General features: G+C 44.1%; 1 protein-coding gene across 1 annotated transcript in view; it reads right to left on the reverse strand.

The window, feature by feature from the left end:
• Positions 1-499: 499 nt before the first annotated feature.
• The window catches only part of LOC119406075 (DNA-binding protein SMUBP-2), a 68,942-nt gene continuing 54,847 nt past the window's right edge, over positions 500-14,594 (reverse strand). Inside the window, exons 14-17 of the mRNA XM_037672934.2 lie at positions 14,096-14,272; positions 12,041-12,227; positions 4,449-4,566; positions 500-1,199 (exon numbers count right to left, since the gene is read on the reverse strand). Of these exons, the coding sequence (XP_037528862.1) occupies positions 543-1,199; positions 4,449-4,566; positions 12,041-12,227; positions 14,096-14,272 (1,139 nt within the window). The 3' untranslated portion in view covers positions 500-542. The remainder of the gene's footprint in view (positions 1,200-4,448; positions 4,567-12,040; positions 12,228-14,095; positions 14,273-14,594) is intronic.

Below are 14,594 nucleotides of genomic sequence, written 5' to 3' on the forward strand. Positions count from 1 at the left end.
TCTCATAACAGCTTTTGCTGTAGCAAACTTTAGCACCGCCAATGCCCTCTCCACGCTGGCCTGCGCGACAGGCGCACGAATTCCACTTGCTTTAATATAAACATCTCTGGTTGCCGCTGTTTTCGCTTTTCGCACAATTTCAAGATATCTTTGCTTTGGAATTCCTGCCTGAGGTAAGCGCTAATACTGTACCCTGAGATATACATAATTCCTCACGTTGCATGACCTCAGTTCCAGATTGCCAAGTTTTCTCGTGAACCGAAAAATGATTTTAAAAATTTCGGTTTCACTCCGGAACGAAATAATCGATAAAGTTTCGGTTACGTTTTCGTTCCGGTCAAAAATATAGTTTTTTTTTTTCATTTTTGGTTTTCGTTTTGTTCCGACACGCTGGCTTATGCAATTTGTCACAGGCAGAATAGGCATACTGATGTGGCTGGCCATTATGGGTGCAACAGTCGCAACAGCACCTGGCAAGAGATCTCATGTAATACGATAAGAAATCTAGGTACCACTTTATTACATTAGACTGTGTAGAAGCATCACTTTTTTGTCTGCCGCTTTCTAGACTCGGCCATCTGGGCGAGCCGTTTGTCTAGCGCCTTCTGTGCTTGCGCCCTCTTCTCTGGCTTGACGTAGCTCGGTGCCACAGTCCCTCCCTTGGAGCGATGCCAGGCTATCCGAGCCTGTTTGCAGGCTTCCTCACCACAGCCATGCACTTCCGGCAAGGCGTGCTTAAAACAGAATCCACGCCTGCAAAAAGGGCACGGTCCGCCTATGCCGGCAAGTGCAGTGTGTAACTTTTCACCACACTTTGCGAAAGAGCACGTCCTGTCTGACTTCATCACGTTTGCAATGAGTTCGTCAAAGTTTTCTTCTGCTTCTTCTTTGTGCTTCGTGTCACCCGCCGGTGGCTTTGCCGGTTTTTTCTTTTTCTGCTGCTGCGTTTTGATCTCCTGCGCTCTCGGGCCTGGCGACACGGTCGGTTCGTCGGATGCGCCCTGCGACCCTTCTGCAGTCGTGGCAGCGGGTTTTGAAGCATCCGTGTCGTCTTCCAAGACTGCAGCAGTGCTGGAGTTCTCAACCATGGGGCAAGGTGCTGCAGACGGCATTCTCTGCTTGGTGCGTTTCTTGAGCACAACGTGTCGTTTGTCGCCATCGCCCTCGCTGACATGAATCAGGCCAAGCTTTTCAGCAAGCTGAAATAGAAGTGGAAATCGTTGGGTTTCCAGAGACTTGACACTTTTACAAGGCAAGCTACAGGGGCACATCGAGAACCGTTTCTTGAGGAGACTAGTGCCTCCTAATTAGTGGAATGATCAGAGTTTTGAAAGTTGCAGCACGCACTAAACCGGAATGATCAACTAGCTGTTATAGACCCATTTTCTCGTAGAATTAAGCAAATACAAGCGACAAGAGCATAGGCAAATGGAACAGACAAGCAGAAATGCCAAATCGCAGCTCTTCTTTGATTTCAGGGAAACGATAAATAGATTGAATCATTGGGGAACTAAAAAAGCAAAATAAAAAAGAGTTCTAAATCGGTCTTTCTGTCTATTTTGAAGTAAACAAGTGCATATGCTATATGCACTTGTGGACATATCTCAAACAGACCTCAACTTAATCTGATGCAAGGCTCCTCGTTTCTTGCATCTTGATAACTCGTACATGGTAACCACACTTTCCCGCAATACGACTACAAAGCATCTATTTCGCGAGTAGCCTGATGATCATTGAAAAACAATTTACAGAGCCCTTTGTGCCTTCAGCTACTTGCTGTACACATATGCTTGATACTCTAATTTTGGTACATTCCAACTTGAAATTACTGTGCCCAATTCTTCATGAATCTCGCCATTCAGTTTCGGGCAGTGCCCCATACACAAAAGCCAACCCAGCATACTTAGACGTAGCAGGCTGAGATTTTTAGATGCGAAGTATCTTATGGCGGAGTTCAATCCGGTGGTCGTGGTGGTGTGCGGCGGGACCACCCTTACTGCGCATGTGCATACCCTCTCCACTCACCCTCTCCACTTCCCCTATCCCCTACTCCTCTCCACTTCCCCTTCCCCCTTTCCACTCTTCCTCTGAAACGCAAGCTAGACATGCCGAAATTCTCTCCTGCGCAACGCCACAATGAGCATCACCACATGCGCGTCCCCTCCCCCTCTCCCTCTCCTCTCGCACGCCTGCCGACTGCATTGCCCGCTCGCCCTGTGAGAATTAACGGCCAGGCTAGAGGGAAAACAAGACGCGCGTAGCGTTCCTCTTCACGTTCCACGACGCGAGGTCGGTAGCATGCCCAAAGAACGCCAACGGAACGCGACTGTCCAAGTGCTCTGGCTTCGCATCGCCTCATGGTCCCCTTTAGCGGGAGATGGTGTAATTTTTTAGTATAGCTCAATCTACCCCACTCATATGGTCACAAGAAGAAATTTCAGCTGAAAAACGAAATGGATTAAAACACGATGAAATGCTGATGTTTCCAAAGCATAGAGGCACGGGGAACAAGGAATGATCAGATGTGGTAAAAGTGACCCATGGAATAAAAATTTTTCAAACTGGCCGAGGTGTCTGACTCAAGGAGCCAGCTGGAGCATGACAGGGCTGTGGTTACTACATCTTAGTTTTTCAAGAATTTTCTGACCTCGTACATCTCTGAAAATACTCAAACCTCGATATAATGAACACAGATATAAAGAATTATTGGTAATAATGAAGTAAATAAAAGTAACATAATAATATCTGGGGTTTAACGTCCCAAAACCGCGATATGATTATGAGAGACGCTGTAGTAGAGGGCTCCGGAAATTTCGACCACCTGGGGTTCTTTAACGTCCACCTAAACCTAAGTACACGGGCCTCAAACATTTTCGCCTCCATCGAAAATGCAGCCGTGGCGGCCCGGGATTTGGTCCTGTGACCTTGGGTCAGCAGTCGAGCGCCATAACCACTAGACCACCTTGGCGGGGCGAAGTAAATAAAAGTAGTCTCGTCTTAGCTACAGTGTTATGAATGCACATTTATAACGAATTTTCGGATATAACGAAGTTATTTTCGTGTCACCCCTGACTTTGTTATAATGAGATTAAAGTGTAATGCACAGTTTCAAGGAGTTATGCGTATAGAACATAGTAACTTGCCGTAAAAACATTAGCTCCTGTAGACAATTCACACAAATATTAATGCGCATAAATATGCAAATGATGCTTAGGTGCATCACATTCAATCGCACATGAAAAAGGAAAAGAGATGACAAACACCAAAGGAAAATTACAAGTGCAGTCACTCAAGTAAAAAGGGGGCAGTGCAAAAAAAAAAAAAGTAAGAACTTGCAGTACTGCCCGAGAGGTTCCTTCCTCTGACAGTGAGCAAGGAATGAGATAACTATGCTGTTTATACGCAGTTCTACTTGCATGTAAAGTGCAGTAAGCCTTCATTTACTAATTAAATTGACAAGCATAGTGTCTGTGTGTGCATGGGCAAACACAAACAGATCTCACTTGACGACCACAAACACTCGACATCACAGTGCCAGTGTGATAAACATCAGGCAAAGGGAAGCACATGCTTTGTGCTTCCGCTTGTGTCAGTTGGGACAGTAAAACCGGCATTAGGCAAGCAGAAAGACATACACAAAAAGTCACTACCACCTCTTTTTCGCTAACCTATGCACTCGTCATACATTACCTCTAAGCCTTGTATGAGCTCAGCTGCACTGACAGCCATTTGCAGGCACCAGAGAAGGCCTCACCAGCAATCCCCCTAGTATTCCCTTGATCACACTAACTTTAACGGTGAGTACACGTGTACACAGCACGTGTCAGGCCACCATCTTTCACAGCTCACCATCGGAGGTTTTCCTTTGCACAAGGAGGATCTTACAGCACTCACACTTCACACAAAACGTCGAAGTGACGTCAGCGGAAATGGCTGTGGTGAAAATAAAGTGTCAATACAAGTTCTACTACAATAACAGGAAAGCTTAACGATGCGATACCAAATGTTGGTCTGGCTGCACCCATGGCATCCACTTTAATGAAGTTTTGATCTATTATGCTCCGCACGGTGGTCTAGTGGTTACGGCGCTCGACTGCTGACCCGAAGGTCGCGGGATCGAATCACGGCCGCGGCGGCTGCATTTTCGATGGAGGCGAAAATGTTTGAGGCCCGTGTACTTAGATTTAGATTTAGGTGCACGTTAAATAACCCCAGGTCAGGAGCCCTCCACTACGGCGTCTCTCATAATCATATCGTGATTTTGGGACATTAAACCCCGGATGTTATTATTATTTGATTTATTATGTATACATTTTAACTTCAAAGGGAACTAGCTTGCTCTATGCTTATTCTGGTTTCACGCATTTGTTGCGAACAACATACTGAGCGCATCACTTGCACTTATTCCCTCGCTCGTTACAGCATCAGTGATGCAGAAGTAAGCCCACCTCATGGACAGTGCGCCTCTCGTAGGCAGTCAGCGAACTCGGAAGTGACTGCTGCTTTTCTGCAGAGTTGGCAAAGCCCCTGACCACGGCTTCCCACGGAGATGGTTCTGTCGTCTTCCTGCAAAATGCCACACTAACAATTGCTACAATGCTCTTGACACAGCAACACACGGCAGTTTAGTTTTGAGCTACCCGCTCATCCACGTTGAAGGAAAACAAGCAACGTAAAATGATGAACACAACAACACGGAATTTTAAAAAATCGGCAGATCCGACTCATTCTGGGAGTCGACGTCATGCGAAGCAGTAGGTGATTTGTGGCCTATACCGAATTTTGTTATTGCTATGAATTAAGCGTTATGAGCTGGACCGACCTCTTTGTGTATTTTGAGTAGTTAAGGGAATATCGTGGGCAGGCCCTAGCGACGAACTTTTTCCAGGCGGTGGGGGAGGGGGGAGGCAGGGAGCACTTGCCAAAGGCCTCGAATATTTGAGGAAAGCAACTACTTTGAGGAAAATACGTATTTTACGAAGCTGCAATTTTGAGGGGGGGGGGTAGTAAAAATATATAGCGGTAATAAAAATATAGCGGTAATATACAGCGGTAATAAAAATACATTCGATGCATTCCCAGGCACCACAATACTCGTTTTAGGTATCTTGACGCCAGTATTTTTATTTAGAGCAACATTAAGAAAATTTTTTAAATTTGTGTCAGTACTCCTTTAATATGTGATGTGTTACATTCCCCATTACATTGTTAGAAACGCCAATAGCAAACGCTGCAACCACAGTTGACGTTGCCGTGATACGACGCCATTATAAGGTCTTTTTCATAAGCAGTTTCAAGTACTGGTGTAGCTCCGAGGATGAATACTTGACTGCCATGCAGAATGCCTGAGTTGGACTGCGGCTTTAGCCGTGATTTCGAATCTTTCAGTCCCTCTGATATTTCCCTCACCAACAACGCTGCTGACGCCTGCCCCGCATATTCTGCGACACAACTCCATAAAACGATCGCGTAAAGATTAAAAAAAAATTTTTATCACTGTTCCTCAGTCGATTCAAAATATGAATTACCTGTGGCTCAGACCCACATTCTATGGGCCGTGGCATACGGGTGTGTGCCACACGTGACTGAAGGAAAGGGTTTCATGACGTATGCAACAAATATCCCATGCTATTCATGTAATGACCTATTCATCGTGTTTGTCCTACACTAATGGCCTTCCATTCAAATTTTGGTATGTGTCAAGTTAAGGAGACGACCATGAGAGCGGCCAGACGTAGGTGACCAGATAAGCACGCATCTTACCATCACATAGCCACAACATTTTTTCTGGCAAACAAAGTTGGAAATTAAGTTTAACGATGCACTAGCATGTATTGAAATGTGGATCTCAGGCAATAAGCTAAACACATAACGCTGTGAAGACTAAATTGCATAAATTTTTCGACTTGTGGACATCACGCTCATGATCCCAACTCCCTGAAAATGTACGACAAAGAAATATCTAAGGGTAAATTACATACACAGTAAAACCTCATTAATTCGAACTCGGTTATTTCGAAACCCCGCTTAATTCAAAGAATTTCTGCGGTCCCGTATTTTGCAATGTAAATTTGAATAGATAATAGAGCACCAGCCCGGTTCATTCGAAAACTTTGGGTACCATGAGCCAATTCCCGATCCTGATTTTGCCACAAATCCGCGGAAACGACGGCCCTTAGGAGCCACAAGGCAATTCAGTGTAGCGACACTAATGAATGACAGGTAATCCACCCCAGCCTCGCTGCTGCCAGTGCAAAAAGAAAAAAAAAACAATAAAAAGCGGCATCCTGGTCAGCTGAAATGTGTGCCTGCGGAAATGACGACATGCTTCACTGCAACACAGTGGTGACACGCGGGCAGCATGTCGCACGCTTGTTGCAACATCAGAATGATTTACCCATTCTTTCTGGGAAATGAAAAAAATATAAAGGGCAGCCTGACGGAATTCACGATGTATGCGAACCTCTGATTGGCGGTTTCTCCGGCAATTGCGCACTTACACTGCTGGCGGAGTTGTTGCCTGCAACGGCTACTTCGAAAACAAAACTCAGTTCGAAAACTTCAGTGATCATGTGTTCCAGCCAGAATAAATCGCGAATTCCGCCACACTGGCCATTATTAAATTCTTTATTTTAGCAGAAAGAATGGGCGAACGGTGGCATCATGACGCGCTAACGCTGCGAGTAGCAGGTGGCATGCTGCCCGCGTGTCACCACTGTGTTGCAGTGAAGTATGTGTTCTTATCCGCAGGCGCGCATTTTAGTTAACCATGAGGCTTTTTTTTTTTTTCGCTGGCAGCAGCGAGGCCCGCCGTTTCCCCGGGTTTCCGGCAAAATTGGGGCTGGGTATAGCTGGAAAACATAACCCTTGGAGCCGCAAACTAGCAGGCACAGCATACGACCGCCTATGATTACTTTCAGTAATTCCAAGGTTCCTTGCATCCTGCTTTTTGTATGTCTTCATTAATTCAAAAACCCACTTAATTCGAAGATTTTTCACAGTTCCAGTAACTTTGAATTAACGAGCTTTTACTGTATTTCAGGATTATACTGGACACATCGCTACGTTACAAAGAACACTACAAAAACATCTGCACCAAAGTGCAAATGTTTTTGAGGTGTTCTTGCATAGAAAAGAAGCGGACTGACATTTGTTTTTAAAGCAAGCCAAAAAGTTGACTGACTGCCGTACAGGTGTGGCGTATAAGGTTCCTTTTAGCCGTGGCCGCTTCAACGGAGGACGGACAAGCTGCTGCGTTGACCAGAGATTAATGGAACATAAGAGATCGCTAACTGGAGCCTCACCATCTTATCTATCTTTACATTGTGGAGAGTGTAAGTTGATATCGAAATTCGATGGATGCTCAGTTTTGTACAGGCACAGGATTGAAGAAATGCGTCTGAGGCATGGCATATCGATAATAGTGGTAGCGCATGCATGCACCAGCCCTCAATTGACTTGCATAAAGAAAAAATCAAATGCCCGAACAGTTACCTCCTACGTAGATCCCCACGTGTGCTGGAGTGATAGGTATAGCTTCTTGCTTGGGCATGCACAGATAAGTTTTTGCGCAATGCACCTTATCAGTTGTTAGTCGTCAGTCTGCTTTTTCTCGACTTCTCTCTTGTGTCCATGTTTGCACGCCCAGTCCTTTAACGTGCACCACCGTATGTTGGAGTTGCTTTGTCCCATAGCAGGCAAGCTGTTATTTACCCTTAATGACCCTGTACTTGAGTAAATTCCATAGTCACATAACATATAGCATTGACGCATGGAGCTATGCACACCCTTCTTAAAATGAGCTACTTGTAATCATAGGTTGGCCAACTCACTAGTGAGTTGACTCACTCAGACTCAAATCCAACCGTGAGCCTCAGTCAGTCCGGGTGAGTAATATTTTGAATCCAAATAAGCATATGCTTCAGGAAAATTTCAGCGAATCTGAGTCAAAATGAGTTCGGTTGAAAAACATTTTGGCGAGACTGAGTTTGAGTGAGTCTGGTTAAGAAAAGTTTAGTGAGACTGAGTCTTTGCAAGTCTTGTTGAGAAAAATTTTAATGAGTCTGAGTCCGAGCGAGTCCGGCTGAGAAAATTTCAGTGAGATCGAGTCTAGTGAGCTCTAAGTGCAAAATATATTTCTTGGGTGAGTCTGAGTGAGCTCTACTTTTTTTTTGCTGACCTATGCTTGTAATGCCATGAGATCAAGTGCTTCATACGATTTCATTTTCAAGCCTGACAGAGCACTTGCGCCGCCATTTCAGTCATCAGCAATAATGCCTCACTGCTCTTCAAGGTAATACAAAACAGTTTGGCAGATGCATAGTATATTCCTATAACGAACCCTTTCTCTCCAGCACAATCATCCAGAAAGAAAAAAACTTGAGGCATCTTTGCACAAGTGGTGCCAAGCCTGAAGGAACAGTGGAGCTAGGCAGCCGTCCTATCACAGGAACGGCAGACGAGATTTAGCTGCCCCTCACTACTCCCTTACGCCTAATCAGAGCTCGGTCTGGCGCCAGCTCCAGACGAAAACATTAATTTCCCCCTATTTGGCACATCTATTTTACCCAGCTCTCCATCACCCGCATTGCACCACCTGTGGAGCTCCCCGGGCTGATCTTTTCCACTGTTTGTGGAGCTGCGCACAGCCCCTGGTGGTAGACCCTATTCCCAATCCTTCCCTTTCCTCGTGGGAGGCTGCTCTTCGGGCCACTGGCTCGGACGACCAGGTGAGGCTGGTGAACCGGGCCTGCCTAGAGATGTCGGCCAGGGGGCTCCCGGACGTCTAGGAGCCCAACCACACTCACTTTGTTTATTTCAAATAAAGTTGTATCCATCCATCCATCCTTGTTTCTCGTCATTTTACTCTTTAGGTATTCTTCTCTTTCCTTTTCTTTTTGTCTCTGTTTCTTCTCTTTTTTGTCTCTGTTTCTTTCTACTTCTTTTTCTCGCTCTTTCCATCATTTCTTTGGCTGTCTTCCCTTTCTTCCTCTCTTGCTCTCCACTTCTTGCTTCCTTTTTTTTCTATGTCTTTCTTTGATTATCTCTCTCTCTTTCCCTTTCTGTCTTGCTCTGTTTCTTTCTGTCTCTTTCGCTGTCTAATTCTTTCTCTTTCTTCCCTTTCTTTTTCTCTATTTCTCTCTCTCTCTGTTCTCTTGCCCACTTAAGTAATTGCATTCCATGCCAGACAAATCAGCACAGCTGGAGAGTGCATGCCGGGTGCACATATTCAGGGAGCAAAGAAGATGAAGAAAAGGACAATGCACGCTGGCCGAATTATTGTGTTGCACGTGCTACGTGCAAATGTGTCAGGTGGTTGCTAGGCAACGCGCAGTGATGTCACTACTCGGCACAGTTTCTTGCACACAGCATGAAGCCAAACCTCGAGTTTAAAGAGCTCCACCGTTAAAATGTGTGCTGCAAAGCCAAAAAGATTTTTTATACTTGCCCACCTGTACATCATATGCATGGAAAACGCACGATACGACACATCAGAACCTTTATAATGATCCATGAAATTCCATTCTATAACATGATCTACGGAATTTCATTGCTCTACTGAATTCCTTTCCAAACAAATCTGCCGGATTCCGTCCCTCAGGCGTCAAGAGAAAGCTAAAATTTTCAATGTGCATTTTTAACTTCAAAGATAACAACTTTCAGTGATGTGTACAATGACTGTTCTCTTCTCTGCACGTATTCACTAATTACACAAAAGGAACAAATGATTACAACTATATGACATGAGAATAGACTGGAAGCTCACTGTTGCAATTCAACACATCACCACCTGAACTGATCAAAAAGAAGAAAGGGACTTCAGAAGTGAGGTTTCATCATAACTGCACAGCAATATAAATTTCTCGGATGCATCGACCTGAAGTCGCACAGTTGGATGGATTTTTATCTTGGTTAGTGCTCTGAGGCTGTCTGTGCCTCGTTATGTTGATTTGTGCACGCTCGTATTTTCCATTTACATACGGTTTATAAGAATAAACTTCCAGTCATAAGCAAGTGTGAGTGCTGTCTCATCCTTATTCGTTTTTTTTCTCTTGATTCTTTCATGCTGTAAGTAAACATGTGCCCAACTTGCTGTGATTTTTCTCTTCAGAAAGACGTAAAGATTCTTGCTATCTTATTTTTTCTGCGGTATTTGACCTGGGCAGATGTTTGTCTATGTGAAAATCAAAATTTTTATTAAATTTGTTTTGCGAGTCTTACTTCTAATTTTTAGCATTGAGATTGCTGTTCTTTGTATTCCTTCTTTGTTGATGTTTTTTCACTGATACTGCATATCTTTATTATTATGTACTTATTCTTTTACAAATGAATCGCATGAGCAAAAGACTAGCATGATCGTTCAGGGCTCAAACGTTATCAAATGACTTCTGTGCACACATAACGTGAATAATAAAAATGTAAAAAAATTAGGGGTGTGCGAATATTCGAAATTTCGAATATTTTTCGAATAGTGTTTGCTATTCGATTCTATTCGCACTGAAATTTTACTATTCGAACTATTCAAACTTCCCAAAGACAAATGCAGTCAACGTCCGATTGAAAGTGACCCCTTCAGATTTTTAATATGCTTCACCTCATGACACTCTCGTATTGCGGCAAAACTGCCTTTCAAGCTCCGTTACGGTCGAACTTAGGCAAGAGACAGTCAACGTCCGATTGGAAGTGGTCCCTAGATTTTCAATATGTTTCACTTCATCACACCCTCTTATTGCGGCAAAGCTGCTTTTCAAGCTCCGTTACGGTCGACCTTAGCCAAGAGACAGTCGACGTCCGTTTGGAAGTGGTCCCTATATCTTCAATATGCTTCACCTCATCACACCCCCGTGTTGCGGCAAAGCTGCCTTTCAAACACCGCTACGGTCGCAAATGTATTAACTCAAGAAAACGCAGGTTCCAATATGGAGATGTGGCAGAGTTGGGGGCTCAATTAATGCTGTTTTGGACCTGAAATTTGGGCAGGAAGTCCGAAAAATTGGACGCCGAAGCTTTTTAGCATCGGAAATTTCAGATGTTCTTATATATCGACGTCTACGAGGCAGATTTGGAACTCCTGACTTGAAGGGAGCACACCCTTGTCCGCCACATCAGTTGGGCTTCCACAGAAGTTGAAAGAGGAGGAGAGGCTGAGGAAATGGCATCTCACCTATCACGTGTAAAGTGTTGTCGGCAACACTTTGGTTGCACCAAATCATGTACATAAATACAATTCGGCCTCTACATTGCCTCATTCTTGATAGGACAACTATAAAACACCACAACGCCAGTGCTTCATCAACCTAGCGAAAAGAAACACTTTCATGTTGCTATCTCACAAGAACATACTTAGGGATTCTCTGCAACTTTTTCTGTAATTTCACTTCGAATTATTCGAAAAATGTTTGAGAAATATTCGAAAATTATTCGAAATTATTCGATTCGATTCGCACTCAACCTTTATTATTCGAATTTGCTTCGCACCCAAAATTTTGCTATTCGCACAGCTCTAAAAAAAATATATATTAAATGATGGCAGCCTGCACTAAAGAAGAAAACAATAGCAGGCTGCAAAAAACAAAACAGACAATAAAGGACGCTGCACACAAAGGCAGCACAAACAATTTGACAAATATCATTCAAGGCAGACGACTGAAAAGTACAATTCATTTTTACGTGATTCCACGGCCGCCACATGCCTGCCACGGTAACTATGCAGCCCATGATGCTCAAATCAGCCAATGGCCATGAATTTGGGGATATGGCACGGTCATTTGAGTATATGGAATCGTTTGTAGAAAGATGAGGGAACGATTTCTAGCTGACTGAGAATTAACTGCAAATTACAGGCCGCATGCTGCACTATAATGTTTGGCTCGCGTGTTCTTGGGAGCCTCGACTACTGATCGACGGCGTTTTCTGACCATGCTGAAAAAGTGTGGCAGGGCCTCTTCAAAAGCAAGAAGGAAACGTGCACAGAAAGCTTTAGAAATAGTCTTCAGCGTATCTCTCTGCGTAATACTGGCACAGTTGAAGTAAAACTCACTCCACAGTCCTTTGAGAACGTTGAGTACCATTTGGCTTGGAGGCTTGCCTCGGCATTACGCCATGAACATTCTGGCTGCTCTGCGATGGCTGCTGCCGCGACTTTGACTTGGGCTTGTTGGCCGGCTTGTTCACCTCTCTCTCCCGTAAGCTGGTTGGCCTTAGTGAGGATGAACACAGTTCGAGGTCTGCACCAAAAAGTTGATTGATGGATTGATTTATTGAATTTAATATGTCGAGGCAACACAAAAACTGGTTGGATATTGTAAAGTAAAGCTCTGAGGCAATTTCAACCACATGAACATTTGAAGTATGCATTCTGAGATCAGTACACGAGAATACCACCTCCATGACCACAACAGTTGAACCCACGATCAGTTATCAAGTTCTGAAAAGACATTGTTGTGTAAGAATTTACTGACTTTCTTTAATATAAGCGTAAAAATTTTACTTAGGAGCAGACATTGAAACTAGCCTCCTTAAAAGTTTATCGGTATTCATGTGAACACCATTTTTTCTTATGTAAAACTTTCTCTCTCAGTCTAGCTGACTTACACATTTGATTAATGCAGAAATAATGACAGCATTGACAAAATGATCGTACACTTTTCATTTCAGAAACAGCACTCAACTGCCAGCCATGATTTGGGAATGCTTGCAGTATGCACTCCGGTCCATCCTTATTCGGTGAATTTCTTTTACACGAGTAACAAAAAAATCTTTTACAGGGAATGTCACTGGAGCCAACGCATTGAAGTGAACTTGTCTTCGATCTTTACAAGACACGGGGATGGCCGCAAGAGGAATCCCGTGGAGAGATAGAAGACACTGAAGTGCGTGTGCTGTGCAAGGTGCTTGTGTTGATGGCTGGTGCGTTACTGCCAGGTGGTCCTGGGTGTGGCAGGCGTGGCTGGCTTGGCAGAACTGAAGACCGAAACTGCGGGCCGGGACAACAGAGACACGGCTGTCTCCCACAATGAGTAGGCTCTCCTGATGATAATTGACCTAGGCAGTAATATACTGGCCCAGATTCTAGGGGATGGTTGCCAATCGTGAACTCCTGTTCCTTGGTCCGGCTACACTGAACATAATATCCGTCTAGTGCATATTTATCATCAGCCATAATGCCAGCTGAGTTCTATCATACGTATCAGTGTGTCGCCATTGTTGCTGTGATATTCTCCATTAATCTTCATTCCTATTTTGCTAATACAAGAAACTTCGAGGCTAATAAAGAAACTTGAGAAGTTAAGGGCTACGCAATGAGCAGTGGAACGGAAAATGATAGGCATAACATTATGAGATAAGAAGATGGGAGAACTGATCGGAGAACAACCAGGGGTAGCCAATATTTTAGTTGACAGTAGAGAAAGGAATGGATCTGGGAAGGTCATGCAATGGGTAGGACAGACAACCATTGGTTAGTTAGAGTAAAGAAATGGTTACCAAGAAATGGGAAGAGAAGTCGAGGATGGCAGACAGAGAGATAGGTGGGGTGATGAAATTAGGAAGTTTAAAGGCATAAGATGGAATTATATCATGTTAGATAGGGTAAACACAGAATAGGCTGATGACGAATGCAACACTGACATGGCTTTCATGCCTTGAAGGCCTAACCACCAAAACCATGATTATTAATATTGTAAGTACAAAATACACATTCAGTCATTTACTGTTATCGAGATTAAGGTCATGCGGCAGATTCTGCAATGATCTGGCATTGAAAACTCTAGCTATACGCAACAAGATTTGGATTCAACAAGTTCAAATGATTGCAAATGATTGAACTTTAGTATGCTTTTGTCATTTCTTTTTGTATATTTTCGCTGTTGCTCGTAACAACCCTGCAAAATATCACTAGAATTTTGTAGCAAATTTTGCCTGTAAACTATGTGTACCTTCCACCCTGTAACGGCCCTCTTCAGGGCTAACAGTATCAATCAATTAATGAATGAAAATGAATGAACTGGTGACATTCTCGTTCAACCATAGGAACTCACTGTCACAGTGCCAGAACCTGAAAGCTAGCACCTGGGACACTCAGGCATGCACTCACCAGACGTGTACTCCCGCGCACTTCGCACTTCCCCTTCGTTGCCAATGTAGTCGACGAGCGACTTCAGAAAGTCGTGCCTCGACATGGTGGTGCTGTCGCACACGACGGCCAGGTGGCGCCGGGCCCTCGTCACCGCCACGTTGATCCTCCGATCCTCGGCAAGGAAACCGACGGCTCCTGAAATGAAGCCACCTCATTTGTGAAAACTTTCTAAAATGTATAAGCTACAAAGAAATCCAGTCCCATTCTAAACTGGCACAATGCAAGGGTCCCTTCTGTTTGGCTCTTTTGTTGCCATCCTCTACTCATAACCAGGCAATCACGATGATAAAATGGCAGGAAAGCCACTTGGACCACTGACAAAGTGAGTAGCGCCGATAGAGAAGAGTAAGTTATCACAATCCCCTACGCAATGCGTACTGAAATAAAAGTCAGACTTTCTCTGAATTTACCAAGAGAAGCTTCGTTTCAACAAGTATGGCTAGGTGCTGCTTTCATA

Source organism: Rhipicephalus sanguineus, chromosome 9 (assembly GCF_013339695.2).
Source record: "Rhipicephalus sanguineus isolate Rsan-2018 chromosome 9, BIME_Rsan_1.4, whole genome shotgun sequence".
Classification (NCBI taxonomy): Eukaryota; Metazoa; Arthropoda; class Arachnida; order Ixodida; family Ixodidae; genus Rhipicephalus; species Rhipicephalus sanguineus.